Below are 23,855 nucleotides of genomic sequence, written 5' to 3'. Positions count from 1 at the left end.
GCCTGTTGATGAAAAAGCCAAACTGACCTTATCCTCACCACGACCGGTTTGCTTGTACAAGTTATGTAATTTCCCCCCTCGCTGTTAGTGAGCGAGTCGCTTGTAACAGTAGTAGGCCTACGTGAAGGAGGGACTATCACCCGCTGACGAGAAAATGATTGGTGAGATGGCTTGACGCTATTTGATTGACAGTTATACGGGCCAGTGTGCGGCCGTGCGGTGCCTTGCCCCTCGCTGGCTTCAGCTTACAGTTGGAGCATTTGTTCGTGTAAAACCGTCCCGTTATACCGACAGACTGGGTCGAAACAATCCACAGCTCGTCAAATCCGATAGAAAACGCAGCGAAGTGTGCGTGTTCAAACTGTGCTGGTAAAGGTTCGCTGCTGAAGACTGCATTTTTATGTCGAATACGCCACAACTTTGAAGTTGAGCGAAGTGAGAGCGTCAGTCTGCAGGGAAGGAGGACTCGGTGGATTCGCCTGGGATCCATGCAGCCTCGGTATGTGTCGCCGTTCAGGCTAACGTTAGCTAGCTAAGTCACCCCACCGGGATCAGCGGTGATCACGTACCTAGCTGGATAAAAAGGATTATACATGTCGCAACGCTTCTATTCTTATCTGTTCTGTTTTATTTGACTTTGTCCTATCCCCAATGTGAGTGTTGCATTCACTTCAAAAAGTCAAAGCAGAAGTAGCTGCAACTTTCAGAGCCAAATTGCTGTTATAATCGCTGTGTTAACGTTAGCCGATAACGCCCCAACTCGCGTTATCGAGCTACATCAACTTCGTTAGTTAGTCTGTGCTTATCGCCCACTTTTCATGATAACGATGCAGCAAGTTTTGTAAAAGTTTCACAAAACTAGTCGGTTATATGCATGAAAAGGCTTCTTTAAAGCACTAACTACTTAGCAAGTTTTGTAGACATTAAATTCAACGCCACCCATTATATAGCCTCATAAGTTAAATAATGTTAGCTATGTAACTAAAGTGCTAGCTGTCAGTGTTTATGCAAATGTTACCAAGCATGTGTTGGTCGCCCAGCATGAGGACTGGTCAGTGGTAGCAACTCTTGAAAACAGATAATCAGTATCTAACTTAGTAGTGTGGGCATCATTAATGCAAAGCCTCACACACAGGCTGTCTGTAGTCAGTGGTGGAGAATTCAGCTGAGAGAAACACTGCTGCAGAGGTAGCTTTGAATAATGCATGTTAACAGGAATATTTTATAAGCTCCACCAGTAGCCTATAATAGTTGTTGATTCATGAATTAAAAACAGTACCATAACCCCTAATTTACTGAAGCAACATGAGATACAAATTCAGGCCAACTTGGAATTTGGAAGAAAGTGTCAATAGCTTCTGAGATTTGGCTCAGAAGTTAATTATGCATGGGATTCTAATTTATTCTCCACTGTAAAATTTTTATTTGTGTATGCACACTGATGGAAATGATGATTGATGAACTTTATGATGGCTTGCTTTCAGGTTAATCAGGTTAGTCTTTACAGTGTTAGTATATTAGCCTACTTTTGCATAACTGCTGAACCTGGAAATATTGTCTTAGTCACATCTAAGAACTGTACGTGACTGTCTTATGCAATGTGTCGCAATGACCTCCTCTCTCATCTTACAGGCCTGACTAGGATTCTCAAGGCCGCAGCTGCAGGCCATTTACTGATGGGTACATACAGCCTGAGGCAAGATATGAGGAGAATTGCAAACCATTGAGAATGACATGAACAATGAAGAAATGAAGACAAGCTACAACATTGTTGTGTTCAAAGAACTCTTGAAGACTATAATTTTCTTGGAAGTACATAAATACAATCATTGTGACTCTTGGAAAATTCATGTCTGGACTTAATATATAATCAGAGAAAACCTGAAGAGTAACTTAACTGCTTGAACTGTTGTCAGACAAGTTGGCCAGAAGTTGTGATTACTTTTCTGAAAAAGTACTCCTTGACACAAAGTGATCAGCATGAGTGCCGAAGGATATCAGTATAGAGCGCTTTATGACTACAAGAAGGAGAGGGAGGAGGACATTGATCTGCATGTGGGGGACATACTTGTAGTAAGCAAGGGGGCTCTGGTGGCTCTAGGGTACAGTGATGGGCTAGAACAGAGGCCAGAGGACATTGGCTGGCTGCCTGGCTTCAATGAAACCACTCAGGAAAAAGGGGACTTCCCTGGGACTTATGTCGAGTACATTGGAAAAAAATGGATCTCTCCCCCCACACCCAAGCCAAGACCCCTCAGACCCTTACCTGTTGCACCAGCTGTCTTCAAGGCAGAGGCAGACTCCGACTCCGAGCAAGGTGAGTTTAACACCAAATTGTGAATTAATACAAAACCTGTTTATATATCTTGTTGAATTAAACAAATCCACGTAATCACCCTCAGAAAGTCATTTACATTATTTGGCATCAGTTATTATTAATCACGTGCAGGGCTGGATGTGTGAGATGGTGTTTGGGCTAATTGTGGCTAACACTCTGAACCTCAGCTTAATTAAACCTCTTGTGGGCATTTGGGCACTATTTTCATGATGTTCTAATATTAGACATATGAAGTGAGCTTTTGCCATTTGAGTTAAAGTTGTACACCACTGAAAATGCTAATTCTGGAAGCTGTATGTATCTTTGCCAAGTTGAGTTAAATCAATGCAGTCAGTTTGGTTTGAACTAAATTGCCAAGTCAGCAATGCCATGTCTTTCTCCGGAAAAGCTGTGTGAATTTATGTAAATGAATAAGCACCAGGGCTGCAGGAATCTCAATTGAAAATGATTTTTATTTATGATTTTGGCTTCCCACGATTATGAATACAGGAAAATCAACACAAATTTCATCTTTCTGTGGTGTTGCATATCAAACACTGCGCCCCTCCCTCGAACACGCTCTGGTCATTTCGTTTCTAAAAAGTGGTCTGGTTTCCTGACTCCATGAATCACAGTGGGGTAATGCGATGATTGAGACATTGTTGCAACAACAGCCCTATTTAGACATTTAACACTAACATTTAATTGTTCGTCTTTTAATTTATTGATGCCATAACATTTCTTGAGAACAGAAGAAATCGCCAAATTTGGCTGGCTGTCAGTAATATGACAACTGTCACGGCTGCTGCCGTGCTCGTTCTCACTGCGCACTGGGATCAAGTCATCATGGAGGTCTCAAATCCTGGCACTGAGGTCCTAAGTCAAGTCTCAAGTCAAGACTGACAAGTCCAAGTCAAGTCCCATGTCCGAAACCTTGAGGTTCAAGTCCTAAAAAAACTCATAATGCCCTCAGTCTTTACCAGACTTGATGCCATTTTAACAGAGTGAGATATTCAGTTTACACAAGTCATTCTTGCTTTTGGTGGTCTGTTTTTCCTAAGGAACTAGTTGGTCCATATCACACGCAAATCCTTTGTCATACTGAAGTCTCGAAAAAGGAAATCACCGATACAGTCCTCTGCACAGAGAACAGCTCTTATACACAGTCTCAATTTAGATTTTCTCTCATAATCTATTATATCATTTTATACTGATGACTATAAACTGGAGATGTAATTTCCCTCAAACAATGAACAGATTGGGGCTTGGGCCTCACCAAGCCGAGGACGAATAATAAACAGGCAAAATATTTAAAGTCATGGTCTTCAGCGGCATTAAGGAAAGTGTTGGTTTTACTTATGAGCCAATTACCAGTGGTTTATTCAGCACTTGCTGATATTGCTGTTGATATTATTGTTTGCTAAACTTGTGTAATGCAAGTCATACAATGTTGTTCCCAAATATTTCCCACATTCCTTGTGAGGGCACTTTTAGGCAGCAGATCCTGCGATTAGTCACAGTGTTTGATTTTGCCTTGGTTTCACAGAATGTGAGTCCATAAATAGCGGAATTTTTTACTTATTTATTTGTATTCTTCAGTGAAGGCAGTAGTTTGCTTTTCTTAAGGTAGTCCATCTTGACTATTTGATATTCCAGGAAAACTCGTACATTACTATAAATACCATCAGTTTCAGGGTTCCAGTTGGCACACAGTCTCAAATATTAAATTAGTCCATTTTGATTAGGGCTGCGCAGTTAATTTTGTACAATCATATAATATGATTTCATCTTCCACTATTAATAATGACAGAAAGTTATATCTTCAGTTGTGACATAGGCTATTTAATTCCACTTAGATTGTCTGCTGGAGTTAAATAGTTAAAGTTAAGTTGTATCAAGAAAAGAAGCCCTAAAGATGGCTTTGCCAATGAAACAGAAAATTCAAACCCAATCCAATTGTTGATATAGTTACTTGAATTAGTAGAAAGTACTTCATGGCACTAGATTTAGGCTAATGAAATGTAAGAATGGTGCTGATTTTGCACGGCAGTTGCAGCCTTTGATAACAAGTAGCTGTGCTGAATGTTAACCAGGTTCAGCCCCAGAGGACAATGATGCTGGCCTCCGTCCAGCCTTCAGTGAACCAGTGCATCTGGTACCAGCCTTATGTTACTAGTGGATCACATCTCTTAGTTTCGCCTCAGAGGGACAGTCTTAACCAGTATTTCAGAAAGGCATTTTAATCGCTCTGTTAACTAGAGATTACAGGACCATACCAGTGATTTGGAATGTTTTGCTCATTTACTACAGTTTACTCACATTTTTCATTGCAACAAACCATTTTGCAAATCATGTGGGGGTACTAAAGATTTCACAACTTCTAATCAAAATCCCTCAATTTTCAAATTAGATTTTTTTTTTTTTTTTTTTGGGTTGAAACACCCAGTGTATAATGTTCTGCTTCTGCTAACAATGTCGTCAGCATTCACAAACCTCAAAACTAATAATTCACTGTGTAAAGCAAACATTTCCCTGGGGACTATTTTCCAATTGTAGGTCATCAGAACAACAGTGCTGCTGCTTTTAGGAAAACTAACGTGGACAACTTTATTATGACAATGGAATACTGCTGTGAAAAAGTCTGAAGTCTCGGAAAGTTAATTTTCTTATTGTAGTGGAATGAATGGAAACCAATGGCTGGATAAAAGGAAGAAAAAATGATATCTAGGGCTGTGCAATATGATGATATAGATTGCTGTTGCTGCAAAAGCTGCTTTAGGGTTTATATTTTACATCACTGCGCCCGCTATCCTAGTTGTCTTGAATACATCATTACTACACGGTTCCTACTTAGGCTCCAAAAACACAAAACAAAAGAGGCAAGCTATCTTAAAGGCAAGTGTTGAAAACAAAAGCAAACTTTAGTTCTATTCAATGTCACGATTAGCAGGAACTTTTTTCTTAACGTTTTGTAGATCTTATACTAAACATGCACTGGGATGGTAGTTACAGACAATTCACTCTAAAGTGACCTCAAAGCTTGCTTGTGTTGGAATGTTGTTTAAAAATGAGGAAATGGTTCAATAGCATCTTCATAACCACAGTTCTCTTTTACAAAAGTCACTTAAAGGATTTTAAGGATGCTAGTTGTATTTTAAGTGTTGTAGAATCGCCTCACTTCCTAATTCCTTTCCATTTCTCACAGTGAATTTTTACATTAGTGTGAATAAACACCAACTTCCAGTGTGGAGATATGAATCAACTGTGACTGCTCAGCCTAACCATGACTCTAAAACGTGATTAAGCCATGCATCTTTTAAAAAGATGTGGCCTACATGTGCCTGTGGTTAAATCTTTCTGCTCACCTAAAGAGCAGCTCTGGTTGCCAGGTTTCCAGTTTCTGGCCTTTGTGGTGCGAATGTGAAATTCTTTGCAGTGGCTTGCTGGGTGAATGAGGAGCTGTATGAAGGGGGCATGTGTTGAATGGCTGTGCTGTGGTTGAGTGGCAGTGTTAAGCCTGGAGCGAGTGTGAATGTAGCACCAAGAGAAGAAAAGTCTCTGTGTGTCCCGGGCTGTGAAAGACACAGAGAGGTGGAGAGAAGGGGCCCTGAGGCAGTGGGTGAGGGAATGAACCCTTGTGCTCGGTAAAGGGTCAGTGCAAGCGATAGTGTGCAGAGCCATCAGGGCTGGAGGATAACTGGGGGCTTGGAAGAGGGGCTGAAGGGGTGGGCCCTTGGAGGGACTTTGCCCCAGGAGGCTCAAGGGGGCTTTGAAGAGGGGCTGAAGGGGCTGAGAGATCTGAGATGGAAGCTGGGTTCTTGTTGCTCCAGAGTGTTTGTGATTTATTGCCCACCACCGAGGGATCTTGCTCCCTTCCTCCTACTCCTTAGCTTTTTTCCTCCTCCTCCTCCTTTTTTTTTTTTTTTTTTTTTATAAATGTTTTGATAATGTTCCTCGAGTCAGCTCAGGCGGGGGGGAGATATGGAGAGTGGAGGCTTGGGAAGGGGCCTCTTCTCTCTCTGAGCCACAGGGGTTTTCATCAGTGCAGCAGATGTGGAGGGAAAGAGAGAAAGAGAGAGGGCAGGGCTGGGAAACTATTCTGCCTCATTCCAGCTCTCAGCCTTTTTAAAACACACATGTGTTGCTCCTTTTCTGGGCCTCTCAGTTGAGAGAAAATACATGTGTTTGGGCCCGCCATGCAGAAGGAACTCTGAACTTGAAACCCACAGAATGAAGCTCCACTAACTTCAGTTTGTGGTTCCATTCACTTATTTGACTTAAACAGAAACGCTTCCAGCCCCACCCTGTGAGTGCTTGTACATGGGCACTGATGTCATCCTTGTATATATAAAGGCATCAAGAGTGTCTTTTTTTTTCCTTTTCTTTTTTTTTTTTTACTTTCCCTTTTCACTCAAGATTTATTGAATCAACAGAAAAAAACACATTCAGCATAATGCAATGCAGCATGATTTTCTCTGAACAGTAATATAAACATAAGCTGATATTTCTCAACAAATCCAGTGCATGATACTGTATATTTTCATTGATCTGTTGGAGGTGAATGAGAGTGCAGTACTTGAGCATATTGCAGTGTCAGGAAAACGGGTCACTCCCTACAGTTTGGGAGCACAGTCAATATTTCAGGCATTTGTAACGGTAATGAATAGGGGTGGGAATCACTGGGTAAATGGCAACATGATACTATCATGATATTTTGCCCACAATAACAATTGCATCACAATACAGGCATTTCTGCAATATGTGGAATATATGCAATATAACTAAAGAAGAAAAAATACAGTTGAAAAGGAAATTTTTTTTTCTCCATTAAACAGGAATCAGTTGTGTTGTTCAGCGTTTTAATATGCACAGCACCTGCAACTTAAACATGGCACATGAGTTCCAGTTAAAATAACTAAAGGCAGGGAACAAATTTGGCTCATAGGAACTCGCATCTGGGCAAATAAAGTTGAAACCTCAAATCTCAATACTTTGCATGTATGTCAGTAATGTATCACAAGGCAAAGTATTGCAATTCAAATCAATTTATTATCCCGCCCCTTGTAATAAAACATACTTATTTATAATCTGTTACAGTTTTACTTAGCACGTGTCTGGCAAAGTTCAGCTAGCCTGCATTCGCCTGTTAATTGTTATGTTTGAGCGAAATTTAGGAAACACAGAAAAGTCTCAAAAACATATTTGGATGTTGTTTGCATCATGCTACAGATTATTGACAGATTAAAAACAAATTCTTTCTGGATAATTTTTATGTTTACATGACTCGTGGGCCAGCAGTTTTTGTAACCACAGTGGACTGATTTGTTTATTTCTAGCCAAGCCTAGAGATGTGTGTGTATGACATGCACATGAGGGTATCCTACCACAGGTTTATGTAATTTGCCATCTTGTTGAAATTATGTATCATATAGGGATTAGGAATTCATAAATTAATAGTTTTAAATCATTAAAATTTCTGTCTCTTCCAGCAGCCATTCAGAAGGAGCATTGTTCCTACTAGCTGAGATAGAAGTCTGAATAACTGGTTGTTACTCCACATGTTCTCACAAGGTTTGTGCTACATGCTCAGGCTTGACTTGGAAATATTTGATGCGATTATATTCTCTGTTGCTTGTCTGAGGCTTATCAGTGTGGATGTTTTCAGTTCCTTTTGCGTAGCCAAACTTAGTTTTTAAAAGTGCCACTGTGATGCTTTGTAGCTTAAAGCCTATACAAGTTTATTTCAAATAATGACAGTGAGTGTTTTTTTTACTTGGCTGAATGTTTATATGTAGGGACCCTGGGTTGAAGTAGTTTACTTCTACAGAAGATAGATTTGGACCAGGGCTCTGAGAGAGGTTGAGAGAAAAGCCTGGCAAGGAGCAGGCTATACAAAGGAGGCAGTTGCACGGAGAGTACTCTGCATAGCTGGAGATTGAGATAATGTAGCTCTCCCTCTCTGGGCCTCTTTGGTACTCAGGCGAACATCTGTTGTATTGAACACTCTTTCTGTTAGTATTGTTGCCTTGCTCTGCAAAAAATAAGCCTTTCTCCTAAATTGAGCATGTAGCAAATGGGAGTTGTGTTTCCAAACAGGCCTATGCCTTCCTCATCTGTTGTCATGTGAAATGGCAATGACAAATTACTAAATCCATTGAAGTCAAAAGGCAGAATAAACGTATAAAGTTTTATAACTCAACAGTGTGCTCTAAAGTGGTGTTACTCTGTAGAACCAAAGGCAGCTGGGGTCAGGAATGTGTTAGCGCTCCTTTGCTGACTGCATGGTAGACTGATTTGTAGCATTGTGATGAATCAGTATTGTACTAAGTGCTGATTGCAGTAACTTGGGGCACAATGCAGCCGGACAATATATGGATGCACTGTGAATGGGAACCCCATGATTGCTGTTTGACCATGTGTTGGGTCATCAGTGCTCCTACTGTAATGTCTAAGCCATCAGATTATGCTTTTTTTTTTTTTTTTTTTTTTTTCTTACTTGATCGATTGTTATTCTTAGGCTTGGAATTTTACAGTAGTAAACGACATTGTGTTTTTTGGATTGATCGTCCATCCGTATAGACGCCAATCCCATTTGTGTGAACGTGATATGTCAGGAAAGCCTTGAGGGAATTTCTTCAAGTTTGGCACAGACATCTACTTGGATTCAAAGATGAACTGATTCAGTTTCAGTGGTCAAATGTCAAGGTCACTGTGACCTCACGTCCATCCCATTCTCATGAAGGTGATATCTGAGGAATGCCCAGTGGGAATTTCTTTACATCTGGCACAAATGTTGTCTTGGACTCAAGGATGAACTGAATAGAATTTGGATGTGAAAGGTCAAGGTCGCCGTGACCTCACAAAACACTTTTTGGCCATAACTCTGGAATTCACACACTAATTATGACAAAGTTCAAACTAATGTCTAGTAGGGTAAAATGATGAAGTGGTGGATAGAGGTGAGGTGTTGTGAGTCCAGTCCTATTTTTTTTTATTGATTTGGACCCTGAGGTACTTGTATGTGTCGACCCTCATCACTTCCTCCCCCTGGATGACAACCAGGGGGCCTCCTGTTCCTCTGGTCGCCCACCACAAGTTCACAGGTTTTAATGATATTGAGCTTCAGGTAATTATTGTTGCACCATGTGATGAAGCTCTCTAGCAGTCTGCTATACTTCTCTGTAAAAGTAGTCTAAAGTGAAGATATCATGTTTCTTACTGGAAACTATTCACTGGAATCATACATGTCGGTATAGTGATAGCTTCCATTTTGCCAAAAGATACACTTAATACGTTTTATTAAATTCCTTCAAACCCTTCACTACAAATATATGAATCTGGACAGACATGGATGTAAACTGCAACTTGACCGGTTGGCAGAAGCATACAACTGTGAAGTGGTATTCCTAGTTTCAGTAGTTTTATTCCTTAGCAGAGCTTGCTTCTCTTCAGAATGTCAGAACAGCAGGAAGCTCAAATTACTGCTGCTCTAATCATGTACAGTGTGTTAAAAAAAATGTGACGGACAAAAACTAAAAGAGCTTAATTTGAGGACACAATAAAAAGTATCCACATTGTAATTTGATTACTCATTTTAAGCATCCGCCAAACACTGGCTTGTACAATTCCAGCAAGATTGTTTTATGGGATCGTGTGCGTGAGAGTGCACATGTGTGTTTCATTACTTGATCATCTCCAGCAACTGAAGCCTGAATTGGCAAATCTTCTTTACTGTAAGGCAAAGTGTGTCTGCTCGCAGGATTAAGTCAGAGAGACTACACAAGGCACAGAGAGCTAAAAAAGTGGTTAAAGTAGATAAAGACCTGTGAGAAAAGAGAGAAGCATGAGGTTAAAAAGAGAAAAGGCATTTGAAATATGTGATGTCTCAAGAGAGGGAGGGAGAATAAGTGGACCAGCTAGGGTGCTCACGCTGGGAGGTGTGGCATTATATAATGGTGTGAACGAGACAGATCATAGGCTCTTGTTAAAGGATAATTCCGCTTATTTTCAACCTGGGCCGTATGCCTTAGTTTTTGCTATCAAGCTAATTGATTATGTTCAGAGTTTCTCCAGTTACATCACTATAGAGCCTCTTGGTTTGCATGGAGTGCTGCTTTTTCTCATACCATCCAACAGGGCCAAGAGAAACTCAAACATTCAAGCCCAGCACGCAGCCCTGTGTTAAAGCAGCCACTTTTGACACAGTAAACTCACTGCAGCAACATTCCTTTGAATATCTGTGACTGAAAAATGATCACACAGTGTTCCTCTTACAATAGTCTATTTGAAACTTTTCTGTTGCTCACAGTTCCCCGTTTACTTGGTTGTCTGCCAGTCTTTTGCTGCATTCATGTCATTCCAAAAGAGTGGGAGGCTCAGGGTGACATTTGTTGCTGCAGATTGGAAGTTTGCAGATTGGAACGCACACATTCACACTGCCACCTGTAATATTTCTGTGATACTCCCATAGTAACGCAGTTGAGTCGATAGAAAAAGCACTGTGATTTAGGCTTAGTTTAGGTCTAAGCAGTTTGATAATTCACACGCTAAATATTGTGACAGTGCATTTTTTTTGTCCAACAAAAGGCCTATAAATGAAAATAACGTTAATAATACTCTGAAGTACAGCTGTGTCCCTCTCCAGCAGCTAACCTCCACCTGTGCAGCTTACCTCCACCTGTGCAGCTTACCTTCACCTGTGCAGCTTACCTTACACTGTAACGTGAAATGTGAATCAGGATTAGGAGCTGGCACCTTGCTTATTATCCTATAATATGCTGTGTCATCATGTTTCATCTGTCACCTTCATTCTCTGTAACTCTCTTGGGAAAACTTCTGTATTCACAAAGTTTTAAACAGCCTTCTTGTGAATTGGAAATTGACTGGGTGTAAGTTTGGAATCTTGATCATGTCATGTAATTTAGGAGACAAATTTATGAACTTGCTTGGTTGCAAAAGGAATTACGATTCACCTGTGTGATGAGTGCTCCTCCAACTCTGCACCACAATCACTCGGTTAATCTGAGTTAAGCCAAGGTAGCAAGACAAACCAAGAGCTTTTCTTCTTCTTTGGCATGATGTCACAGTGGATTCTGTCGGAATTGCAATCAAATTAGAAAAATGGTGGCTATTGCTATGAGCACAAAAATCTGTTTAATCATGCCGGGGCGTGGAATTTGAGAAAGGTGGCAACCTCTGACTTCTGTATGGACATAAAACCCTGTACATTGTCAGCATATTTTAGAGACACCTGAAAATTTCTCAAATCATGTTTTCAGGGAAGCTCATGTCATGTTAAGGGGAGCTGAATGCCACCTTCGCTCACCCTGCATGCAGGACCGATCCTTTAACTCCTTGCCCATACTGAATTCTGTGTACATCCTAAATTTGATATGCATCACTCAATCTGTACTCATGGATCAAAGCAGACAGGCAATTTGTGTGATTTATTACCCTATCGGTGTTATTGCAGATCTCCATTTGACATTACAGTCATGCTGTAGGGCTTTGCTGTTCTAAAGGTTTGGTTGACACTGTTTTATTGTATTTATCTGTTGTGAGAGGAAGACCAACACAAATGACAGTGAAAATGCAAAATGGTCATCAAATCAGTAATTGCTGTGGATTGTTATGGTATTGTCAGTTGGATGCTGATTTCCAGTTGGTTGCACTTAAGAAAACACAGGCTATTTGAGTTAGGCTTGGTGATTCATTCTCCTTCTGCTCTTCATAGGGTTAATTGTCAAGCAGTAGCAACAGGCTTCTCATTGGTTGTTGCTCAGCTTTTGCATTGCACGTTTCACCCGGCAGGAGGAGACATTGCACACCTTTCCAGTACTGTATCAGACCTTTTTATCTATCAAGGTTCAAGGCTATATTATGCACTGGCCTATAGCCCTCAGCAGGTTCCTTGTTAGTCCTCAACATTCCATGCAAATATGCTAAAAATAATTTCTCTGTTTTGGCAGATATAATTGGCCAGTCCAAATCTAATCAACAGTATTTGTCTGTTGCTTGATATCTTACTTAATGCTTTAGTTTCTAGTGGATGAGCTGCACCTTTTTTTTAACCCATAAATTAAATAGATTGACCATTTTTGTATTTGCAGTACTTGCATGTACTGCATTGCGTATACTACATTTGCAATACTTAAGAAATATTGCTATATAATATACAATCACGTGATATGATGCATGTGGATTTTGGGATGGATTTTTTCCACTGGTTATCAGTTTTTACTTGGATACCTCAGCTAGAATTTTTTCCAGACAAGAAGTGGCACAACCTCTGAAAATACTTGTTACTTGAGTAGGCCCTCTAAATTTAACCAGAGTGTATACTATCTTTAGTGTGTCCGTGGTGCCCCAGTCCTGTCCTGCCCACAGTCTGCAGTTCAGCCGGTTCAGACAGACCGTTTGAACTGGGGAGATTGTCCCCCACACCACAGCAGCTCCAGTGGCAGCTGCATCGACTTCCTCAACCTGTGGTTCACTAACTGACTACTGACTGGCTGAGGCCTTTTGGGATATCATGAGAATGTCTGCCAAACATGCAGGCTTGTGGAAACATGTTCAAGGGGCCCCTGTCTCCCTTACTCTCCTCAAGTTGCCAAGGTAACCAGCTTCCAATGTCAGAAGAAAATTTGAACAGAGCCTCCTGACTGGCATATAGCCTCTGCTGTTGTAAAAACAACACCAAGCCAATTGTAAGCCATTCAGTGTTATTTTGGCATTAACATGAAAGCAATATATGCAAAACTACTTTGATGTATTTTTCTTATTGATTATGCTGTCAGTTTAGGTATTGCTCTGTAATTTTCTGTATGGATGGTTACGTGAATGAGATTTTTTTTTTTTTTTTTTTTTGATGGATCCTGGCTTCAGGCATGTGAGGCTTGCAATGCACTGTCATTTCTTGTGTCAGTTATTAGTGTTTGCCCTGCATTTTCTTCCAAGGCCTGGTGGTAGGCCCCTTGAAGCTACCACATACACAATGTTATGAAAGGCATGCAGGGTTGAGGTAGTATCGTTGCGCTGGTTAGGGCTACTGAGAGTCTGCACACGCATAGTGGAGTTAGTAAACAGACGGCCAACTCAAGTGAATGTTGGCAAGCTATTACCAAGATCGGTCTTGCACAGCCAGGATTTGTATTCAGGGTTCTCCAACCACGTAGGATCCCACCCCCCTTACCCGATGTTTATTGCCACACTTCTTACTGTGCAATGGAGTGGGACCTGGCTGCCTCTCTTCTGCACATGTTACTACCTCATGACAAGGGTCAGTTGTCACTTGCACATCGTAGCTGATGTCTGAGGTGCCAGCAGCACCCTGGCTAGCAGCCTCAACAACTTCTAACAGTCCTCATGGAGAAAAATGCAGATCTTTTCATCTGCGAGAAACTGGACAGTTCATCTTGGCCCCTATGTTGGGACATTTTAATTTTAAAGAGCTAAGTTAACTGCCTACTCAACAGGACACAGCATTGAGAAATTAATTTTACGTTCTTTGCCTCATGCTCCCAGCAGGTGATGTGTTACGTTATGTTTATCGCCTATTAAAATGATAGTTAACCTTAAAACAACATTTGACCCATAACATATCTTGACCCTAAGAGTGTAGTTACACAGATAGTTTTTTAACCACCAAAGTCCATGTATAAAGCAAGTATTCCAGTCGAAATTTTCCAGAAAGTGTTTTGTGTCTTGTACCTTCTGGCAGCACATGTTCCTATTCACCACTCAGCCTTTAGTGGGCATAGCGCAGAGAGGGGTGGAGTTGACAGACGTGTAGTGCAAGACATTATGGTTATTTTAATGCTTACGAGACAAACCAACAAAATGCATTTTTTTTCCCCACTTTTTTTTTTTTTTATTATTTTAATCTGAAGTAATGAAAATCAAACATGTCATGAGGTTTCAAAGTGATAGTGTTGCTGTGCACACAAGTAACCAGAAAGAAACTTTTATTATTCACTCAATCAAAGTTGTTTCGTAAAAGTTGGCAAGGGTTTCCAGCATTCCAGGGGAAATATTCCAGCTATGTCAAAAAAAAAAAAAAAATCAGGGCAGTACACGTGTTTAGCTGAAACACTGGTTATGAAAACTTTGGTAGAATCAGTTATACCTAAATGCTTACCCTGAAAGCGAACTAGTTCTGTATTTGTATCTACATTTGTAGGAGACGCTAAATTGGTATTGCCTCTAGATGCTTTTGCTTAACTTTTGTGACTGAGTGCTGCAATTAGAAGCATGTTGATGGCTTGATAGATCTCATGCCAAAGCCTCATGGAAATCACCACAGATAGCTTGAAACATTTCTGCCATATTTTGTCTGTCACTTGACACTGTCGCATTGGTGCTGAAACTGTCATATCGCTTTACGGTACCCAGAAGCAACTCTATCTCAGCTCGTCCTGTGTCATTCATAGGGCACCTATGGACAGAGTAAATAAACACAAGTCTTTGGATCACTCTGAGAGGTCTTGTAGTTGGAGGAAATATCATGTAGCTATTGGAGAAAAACAAAGCAATGTCAAGTAATTTGACTTTTGAGCCTGTATATTCTATGCTGTCAAGTATACCGGTCTTTTGTGCAACTACTTGCTAAGTGTCCATAAAATGCTACTTTGTCTTTACATATCATTACCAGAAATAGGCCTCATCAGTGAAAAGCAATGGTGCCTATGGGACAATGCTACTACAGAGGGAGTGCTCTGTTATCTTTGTCTTAAATGCAGCCAGCGTATTTGGAAAGATTGTAATTGGTTACTTCTGTGAGCAGTGGGCGGAGGGTATAGGGTATAAATTTAACTTAAGGTTGTGAATTGAGTTTCTCAGAATCAGGTTGGCTACAGAAGAGCAGCCGTGTTAGATATCTGTCTGGGAGAAAGGTTACATTTCCAAGGTGTGCAAGGGCAGCACTGCGTGTCTAGATATCTATTTAGGGAAACTTTGGTGTTCCATCTCAGAGTTCACTGCTTCTAAGAAAACCCCCTCTCTCTTTGCGGATCCAATAATGTCTTCCAGATGACTAGTTGTCCTACATTGAGTTTTGCGTGTTCCGTGGTCAGAAGGACTTTAGTAATCCAGTTGCTTCTCACGCAACATGCCAGCCTGTGTGCTGCACAGGCCAAAGAGGATGTGGAGTTGGATAAAGCAGTTCATTATTTACCTGATTATGCTCTCTTTGCCGGAAGCGGGTATTTCCATGCTAATGACAAGCAGATATGCATGGATGGGTTCATGAGATGCCAGTTTAATGCCTGATTAAAGGTGTAATCATTTTTAGGGGAGAGAAAAAGGAAAATAACAGAACCAGAAAAGGGCCTCATTCATGGTCCTCAGCATTTTGAAACTGCAGACTCAGTCTTGAACAGTTAGGCCATTCAGAAAAGTGCTTTTTCAAAATACTCTTTTGCAAATCCAAATAAAATCCTTGCCAACCCCTTCATCCTTTCATGTCTACACCTGGACGCAAAGTTCTAAAGAAAAAAGAGGAAAAAAGCTCAGACCTGGCTTACCTCATATCACAGGGTATTTGCTTAGTTGCTTGGTCCACCAAATGCTAACCTAATGCATGCCAGTGCTCAGCACCCTCTGATCCTGAATCAGACTGTTGTACTTTTGGGTCTTTTAGGCGCTCCTTTCGTCTTGAACCCACTTCCTTTGAAGCTTTGAGTAAATCAACTCTTGCTTTAGATGAATCGCAGCCCCCTGGCAGCTTAATCACAGATGTACACTCATCACAACTATGCTGATTTGAGATGGAAAATATTTAAATTGTGTACACATATAAAGCCACCTGTTACTATCCAATGTGAAGCCATATATTGAGACAGAATTGCTATATACAAGATTTCAGGAAATATGTGCCCAGTGCCCCGCATGCATTAAATTAATTCTAAAAATGGGTTATTCGTGTTCATATAAACTAAAACTTTTTTTTCTTTTGGATGAAAATATTTTGTCCTTGAAATTTCCAAATCCAATATGAATCTTAATAAGCACATGTGATCAGTTTCATCTCAATAGGTTTGGTAGATCATTTGCAGCCATACAAATGCATTACAGGTTAGGTGTAAACGTAGCATGTGTCTGATTTCAGGATATGCCTTCAGATAATAAAAAAGCTCAGTTGCAAACAGTCTCTCAAGGATCAGTGTTTTCTATTAGACTAAGAAGCTATCTCATAGAAAACAGGAGGGAGGCAGTTTGACCCTTTCCAAAAATCGCCCTGGCTGAAACGCTGTTGTGTCTTTCTCCCAGGTTTCTGTCTGCTGGACCTGACCGAGCAGTTTTCCCTTCCAGAGACTGCTCCACCCATGTTGGCTAAACTGCTGGAAGCTATTGAGAGGAAAGGTGAGCTTGACAGAACGAACCTCATCAATCACTTGGAATTTATAAGATGCTGATTGTATGGCATTGTGTTGTTTTCATTCTGCCTATGTCTTTTTTTAACTTGTGTGCCTGTACTAATATGACCTATTACCCAGAACCAAATGAACTGACTTGGCCTTAGTCTTCAGCGAATTTAATGTCCCTCTTTTTGTTATTTGATCATGTTTAGGTCTAGATAACCCTACATTATATCGGACATTCACTGCCGGTGGCGGGCTCGAGGTCAGGCAGTTCTTTGAATGTGGTAAGTAGCCTTTTATACAATAATGTGGGCAGACTGAGGCCTCTGCGTCTTGACATGCCCATTATAAAGTGCTGTTTATGAAAGTGAATATTTCCAGAGGGTGCGCTCTTTCATTTTTATACTAATGATTTTAGTGTAGTAATATGTCTGACCTATTTCCAGGGCAAGTTCCTCATTCATTATACGTTCCACTGGATGATGAGCCACCCTGTAAAAAATTTGCACGCTGACAGAAAATTGAGGAATCAAGTTTTGACCTGTAATTCTAAAGCAAGCGGTACTGAACATGCTATAGCCCAAGACTTTTAGGTCTTGGGCTGTTAATAAGGGTAGGATTAGACTTCAGGACTCAACATTGGTGCTAATTACACCATGTAAGGGCTTATATTCTTGAACAAAGCCATATATCAGTGGACATAATATATTGGTTTGGGGTGTTTTTTTTGTTTTGTTTTGTTTTGTTTTGTTTTTACACCTGCAAGCGGAAAATGTGCCGCAGACTTTTTATTTGCTTCACCCATGAAGAGAAATAGAACAGTGGAAGATAAATATAGAGTTTGAGACATTTAAAACAAGTTGCGTGGAGGTGCACAGATATACATACATGTATGCGTCATGAGAGTGTATGTAAATATGTTTTTATATGCATACATGCACATATAAAAAAAAGCTGTGTGGACCACGTAGTTTGCATGGTGTGACCTTTGTGCTAAAATGTTTGTCCATCCATGTTTCTGGACTTGTAGCTGACATTAAATATATGGCCATTCAGACATGGGTTGTGGTGTTTTTTAAGTGTTTCTGTGTGTTTTTTGCCCTTCAGATACCCCCTCAGCAGACCTGGATCAAATGGACCTTCCCGTCCTGTGCGATGGTCTGCGCAGATACTTGCAAGACCTCCCCCAGCCTATTATCCCCACTGCCATTTATGCTCAGATGGTCCACACCGCCCAAGGTGAGGGCGAGCTTCTGCAGCACTGATTTACAATTCAGCTGTTTATTGCCATATCAACGAGGCTGTTAGGAATTTGTCTCACAAGACAGGACGTCAGACACTTACATACCTGTAGAATACAAAATCAATCTATAAGCCTTTAAAAGTTTCACAATCAACATATTGATATATTAGCAAAATCGATGAAAAAAAAAAATCATGTTGTTTGTAGAATGCAGAGCAACTGAGTTAAACACACACTCGCCGTAATGAAATCATCCACATTAGTTTCCCCAAAATTGAAAATCAAGGGATTTTGATTCTCTGTTGTGAAATCTTTAGTACCACCGCATGTTTTGGAAGATGGTTTATTGCAATATAAAATGTGGGTAAATTGTAATAAATTGGCAAACTCACTGGACCTTGACCTTGATGAAAGCATTGAATATTTTATGCTCCTACATTTATATTCTACACAGCAACCTCAGTTACTTCCTCTTTTTCGGGGTATGTTGAGACGTTGCCTATAGCAATGACATCCTGTCTTCGAAATCCTGTTGTTAATGACTGTGCTCTAAATGCTCCAGAACTGTGCTAGATCTTTGAATACTGCTGCACGTAGAGCTGTAACTCAGACCAAAGGTACACTGTGTCTGGTTAATAATTGGCCCATAACAGAAGTGTGAACCTAATCTACCTCTGGCCTGCTATTGAACACCCAGTACCTTTGAACACAAACCCCCGAGTCCTAGTGCTAGTGTCAATATCCACCCTATGGCCTTCAGAGAGGACACACTCCCTTTTTCCTTTTTTGTAATTTCTTATATGTCCTCCATTTCTTTCACTGTAGGCATATATCATCTGTATAATTTAGTTTCTCTTCTTTGCTAATTTTGTCCGTGTCTCTATCTTGCTTTCGCTCTCCTGCACACACAGATAAATTCACACACCACAGGCTGCTCTGCAGCGTTGAATTGTCTTGTTGTCACATGGCCAGAAACAGGATATCTGTGGTTAATAGGAACTAAAACAAGCCTGAAAGTTTATCTCTAGCATCTCTAAGCCAGCCAATCACCTGCCAGTGTACCTTACACTCATTGTCAACCACACAGTCTCACTGTGGTTTCAAAACCAACTGCACATGAAATATTTTTTCCATTTCTTCATTGTTTAAAGAAGCATCTCTTCAATTCACACACTTCTCTTTGATGCCTCTCATAATTTGTTTCAAGTGAGGAGGAAAAATGTAGGGTTTCGCACCTTTTCTGGACAAAATCTATCAGCATTTTTTGTGTTTTTTTTTTTTTTTCTGACCTTTCTACTGTTGCGATCTATCTCAACAGAGGTGGTGAATCCTGAGGAGTGTGCTCAGCTGCTGCGTCGCATTGCCAGCTCACCCAGCCTGCCTCCTCAATATTGGCTTACTCTCCACTGTCTGCTAAGGCATTTCGCTAGAGTGTGCCACAGCGGCCCCAAGAACCTGCTCACTGCCAGAGCCCTGGGCGAGATCTTCAGCCCCGTGTTTTTCAGACACCAGGCCGCCAGGTGGGTGTCACAGCAGCCTAGTCTGTCTAGGAACCATGCCTCGCTGAGACGTGGCCCGGCTTTTCACAGACACGCAGACAGAAGGCAGACTCAAGCCTACACGCTCAATCACACACAGCTGAGACACACAGCCTCTCACACACATTTTAGCTGGATTTAGGCTGGAACTGTTCCACTTAACCAGCTGTACCATGCTTTTAAAGCAGTTGAGCCTGAATTCCCACCAGTTTGAAACTGGCAAAGAATTTCCAGCGTAGCACGGACTGTCACCAGGGCTTGAAAATACAGACTATATTTGACTTTTTTTTCCCCTCTACAGTTGTGAACCCAGCCTGGATGCTCACGTCAAGGTCATCGAGATTCTGGTGACCAGTGAATGGAGTGAGAGTCAGGCAGCTCCAGGTAATGAACAGTTTCATTTTTTACTCGTCTTTGCTTTCAGTACCCAAGAACCTTATTGCTTCTGGTATATGTTCACTCATCAGCGCATTACGGTATCTGAGACTGCATCATTACTGAGCAGTTTGACTGATTTGCTGCATGAGGTAAATTGAACAGCAAGAGCTATTAATCTGAAGAACGGTGTTGAGACTTACTACTGTTGCAGCTGTGGGACAATAGAGGCTCTGGAGGTAAAGTGCTATCACTGGTGGGCTAAAGCTGGCCCTGCAGCATGCCTCATCGGCTTGATTTATTACAGCAGTGGGGTTTGCAAGTTAGGACCACTTTATCATTGACCAGTCAGCGGTAGCAATTGGTAGTCATTTTTACCTATGGTACATTTGTTATTGTCGTTTGTTAAAACAGTGAAACAGCTGCTGTTTGAACTCATAGGTGGTATGGTGGATAGTGTGCTGCAGCAGTTCAGTTAGTAAGTCAAGTTAGTAAGATGTAAGCTTCTGTTTTTATAGTAATGAAAATAGATTCAAACAAATGCTTTAAGGGCATTTCATATAAAATTATGGGTTATGTCTAATAGAAATGTTTGAAATAGTGATGTTTCTTTGTGTCTGCATCCTGTTTGAGTCATCTTAAAACACTGATGTTAATACAGAAAATCATGCATGGGATTACAGGTGAATTCCGTTTCAGATGTGTGTTTGCACCCAGACAGAATGTTGCTGCATGTTGAAATCTTGTTTTAAATATTGGTTTTCCTGTCAGGTTAGGTTCTTTCACAGGGTCTCAAACACATACATGCACACAGAGCCTATTTTCATGACTGGTGGAGTGGTAGTCTCCATAGATGTTGCTAGCCTGGCGGTGTGTGAGTGCAGAGCATTGCGTGGCACCGTTGTGTTTTTACAGTGCTAGTTAAAAGCGCTGTCTTTGGCTGGTCCAGAGGCCCGGGTTTGGCTGTGACTGTTTAAACATTTTATTACCTGTTAGGGCTATTTATAATGTTCCCATGCATGGGCCATTCTCAGCTGTCAGTAATTTGCACCTGCAGGAGCACTTGAGCAAAGGGTCCTGCTGGCTGGCTAGACGGTCACATGAATGGATAAATGGATGAATGGCAGGCAGGCAGGCCAGACCCAAATCCTAAATCTGTTTATTTTTTCCCTCTCTCTTCCTTCATACACACTTGAACACACTACCGTAACATATGACACAGATAAGATGTGCCAAAATTAAGTAATTCATTATTCTCATCTGTGTAATGACGGAGACACAGAAAGAAGGGCATAGACAGGGAGAGAGCAAAAGGTTTTATATAGAAAGTTTTTTTTATGTATATGGTATGTCCATGTGTTGAATGAGAACGAGATAGAGTGTGTGTGTCTGTGACTAAGTGCCTCCTCCCAGTTACTGGGTGCCTATTTTAAGTAAGCGACAAAAGGCCCACTTAGATTTGGTTGGCTGGAAAGTCGGCCTGCTCCACAGAGCACTTCTTGTTAACTGACTGCTGCTTCTAGTTTCTAGGGCTGCTCTCCTCCCCCCTCAGTCCTCCCTCCCCCCGGTTCTCTACATGTCCTCCCTGCCTCAAAGTGCCCAGCTCAGCAAATATTTGAAACTTTGCAAGTTAATCATAAGACTGAACACCCCCTATCTCCTCCATTACAAACAGAGAGAGAGAGAGAGAGTGAGAGAGAGAGCAAAGAGACGAAGAGAGACATGCACACACACATTTGGCACGAGTGGCAGCTTTCAGAACAGGCAGGACTCACACCGGGGCAACTACAGCTATTCATTAACTAGCTACCTCCATGCAAGCAGGCCTCAGCCTACCAGAGCTCAGAGATAGAGAGTGAGCGAGGGAGAGAGAGAGAGAGAGAGAGAGAGTGAGAGGCCCAGCCTTCTGTCACACTCACACCACTCTCTTCAGATCAGGAGCTGACCGGGCAGGCAGCGAGGCAGTCGCATGTTGCACCTGCCTCACAGCAAGCGGATTACCTGGATTTCATTAAGAACCACATAAAGCTGTCACCCTTGGGCACTTAGTAAAAAAAGAAAGAAAGAAAAAAAATCCTGCTTCTCAGTGGCTTAAGCTACAAAATGGAGCTTTATTGGAGGACTTGAAAGCAACTCTGCTGGATTTAATACATTTTTTGGAAATGAAAGACAAACTTCATGGTAGAGATCGGCGATTCACCAAAATATGCACAATTGGCAGCGTAAGTAGAATAACCTGCAACTTCCTTCATAAACAAAATTACGAAATCCTAAAATAGTGATATGAACTGTTTCCATTGCTTCTTGCGTCAGATTAAGACGAACGGAGGTGCATATGTAGAATTAAAGATTGCCATATCAAATACCAGGGTCTTATAAAAGACAAAAACATGACTTTCTGGTTTTTAGTTTTTAAGGCCTCTTAGCATCGCGGTCAGGAAACAGTTTCCTTAGGGCTGCTGCTTTTGCTGTGTAAGAGTTTTTCTTATAGCGTACATACAGTGTTCCACTATGCATTGCTGCGTGGTCAGAGGCGCATGCTCATTAATGTTAAGAGTAGAGTGCACATTTTCCATTTATACATTACTACTCAAAGTGTACTCAAACATTAACATTTAATTCATGGTTACTGTAGAAAAGGCAGACTAAAAATTGCATCAAATGAGTATTTTGTTCCGTGACAGTGATATGTACCGATGAATGTCCCTTAAAAAGTGTGAAGTGTGTTGACTCATTTAATCTTTGCATGTCTGTTTTACTAAGTAGCTGGCCTATTATCTTAAGTTGCAGGCTCAGTTATCTTTCCCCCTTCTTACACATTGTAATTTATGGGGTATATTTCATCACCTTGAAACTGGGTATGGAGAGAACTGAATTCCAGTAACTCTTCCACAGTCAAACCTTGGATGCTCCACTTGACTCATTTAAACCCTACCAAGAACTAGGTCTATTTTTGTGTCACTCGGCGTGGCAGAGATGGCTCCCTGGATTTCCTGAGTGTCACACTCTGGGATTACAGGAATATTTTGGTGCTCTAGGTGCCATTGACCAGGCCAAGCATTATAATGTAGCTGCCTACGTGCTGCTGCAGCAGAGCTGGCTTTGTCTGAGTGCCAACAGTGGGATGGACTAAACCTTTGCACGACACATGCAGGGAGGAGGGGCTGAGCAACCTGCAAGAGAGAGTGAGCAGTCAAGCTAGGGAGAGAGAGGATGACAGAGGAAGAGAATGGAGCAGGCTGCAGGTTCTTTTTTTCCCTCGGTACTCATGAGAAGATACTGCGCATTTGCTTTTAAGATGGATGCATTCTAGGACAAAATGCTGGATTCTAAAGAGAGAATATTCAGTTATTTTAGCTTTTCTGGTCTTTTGCCCATTGCCTAGCTGCAGTTTTGTAACGCATTGAAGCAGGGAGGTAAAAGGTAATGGGCTTTGAAAATGACCTCATCACTCTCAGGAAATGAAAAATCCGGGAGTGGTTGGTGACAGACCCCTCCATCCGATTGGCTGTGGTAAGTGATGTAATACGTTACTGAGCAGGCTGCCCTTAATGGCTTTGCAAATGGATTTTTAGGTAGTTACATTTTTACAGTCAGTCAAATGGACAGTTTGGTTCTTGGGAGAAATATGAGATTTGGAATGTAGTGCTTGGGCCAAGCTACTGTTTTATGAAAATATGGATGCTCCAGGTGACTGAACATCTCGTATGACTAGTCTTTTTTTAGGAATAGAGGATTTCAGGTCGTTTGAAGCCAGTTTATGCAGATGAGATGCCTTTGGGTTGATAGGCAAACCAGCTGCAAAGCACAGCAAAAAATGTGTCCTGTTGTTTGAATGCACATGTCATAGGTCTTTGCATGTTATATGGAAAATCACAGCTGTGGTTGTCCAGTGGATGGATAGCTTGCTGTCTCCATGTGCTAAATCCTGCAAGGTCCATTGCAGCAGAAAGGGTGCTAATGCAGAGGGGGTGAACAAAGGCAGTGCAGATTTGTGGGTTAAAAATAGCCTGCCATTTTAGCTT

General features: G+C 41.2%; 1 protein-coding gene across 3 annotated transcripts in view; it reads left to right on the top strand.

The window, feature by feature from the left end:
* The first annotated feature begins 250 nt into the window (after nucleotides 1-250).
* pik3r1 (phosphoinositide-3-kinase, regulatory subunit 1 (alpha)) overlaps nucleotides 251-23,855 on the top strand; it is a 29,616-nt gene continuing 6,011 nt past the window's right edge. The window contains exons 1-7 of one of the 3 annotated variants that reach the window (XM_030064699.1): nucleotides 251-499; nucleotides 1,633-2,317; nucleotides 16,583-16,675; nucleotides 16,884-16,958; nucleotides 17,782-17,913; nucleotides 19,236-19,437; nucleotides 19,757-19,839. In XM_030064699.1, coding sequence (XP_029920559.1) covers nucleotides 1,981-2,317; nucleotides 16,583-16,675; nucleotides 16,884-16,958; nucleotides 17,782-17,913; nucleotides 19,236-19,437; nucleotides 19,757-19,839 — 922 coding nt within the window. In that variant the 5' untranslated portion in view covers nucleotides 251-499; nucleotides 1,633-1,980. Of the gene's footprint in view, nucleotides 500-1,632; nucleotides 2,318-16,582; nucleotides 16,676-16,883; nucleotides 16,959-17,781; nucleotides 17,914-19,235; nucleotides 19,438-19,756; nucleotides 19,840-21,547; nucleotides 22,053-23,026; nucleotides 23,344-23,855 lie in introns of those variants that run through there. The other 2 variants (XM_030064701.1, XM_030064700.1) reach the window with 2 other exon arrangements.

The sequence above is a fragment of the Myripristis murdjan genome, chromosome 12, assembly GCF_902150065.1.
Source record: "Myripristis murdjan chromosome 12, fMyrMur1.1, whole genome shotgun sequence".
Lineage (NCBI taxonomy): Eukaryota > Metazoa > Chordata > Actinopteri > Holocentriformes > Holocentridae > Myripristis > Myripristis murdjan.
This window is presented reverse-complemented; position numbering and strand designations above follow the sequence as displayed.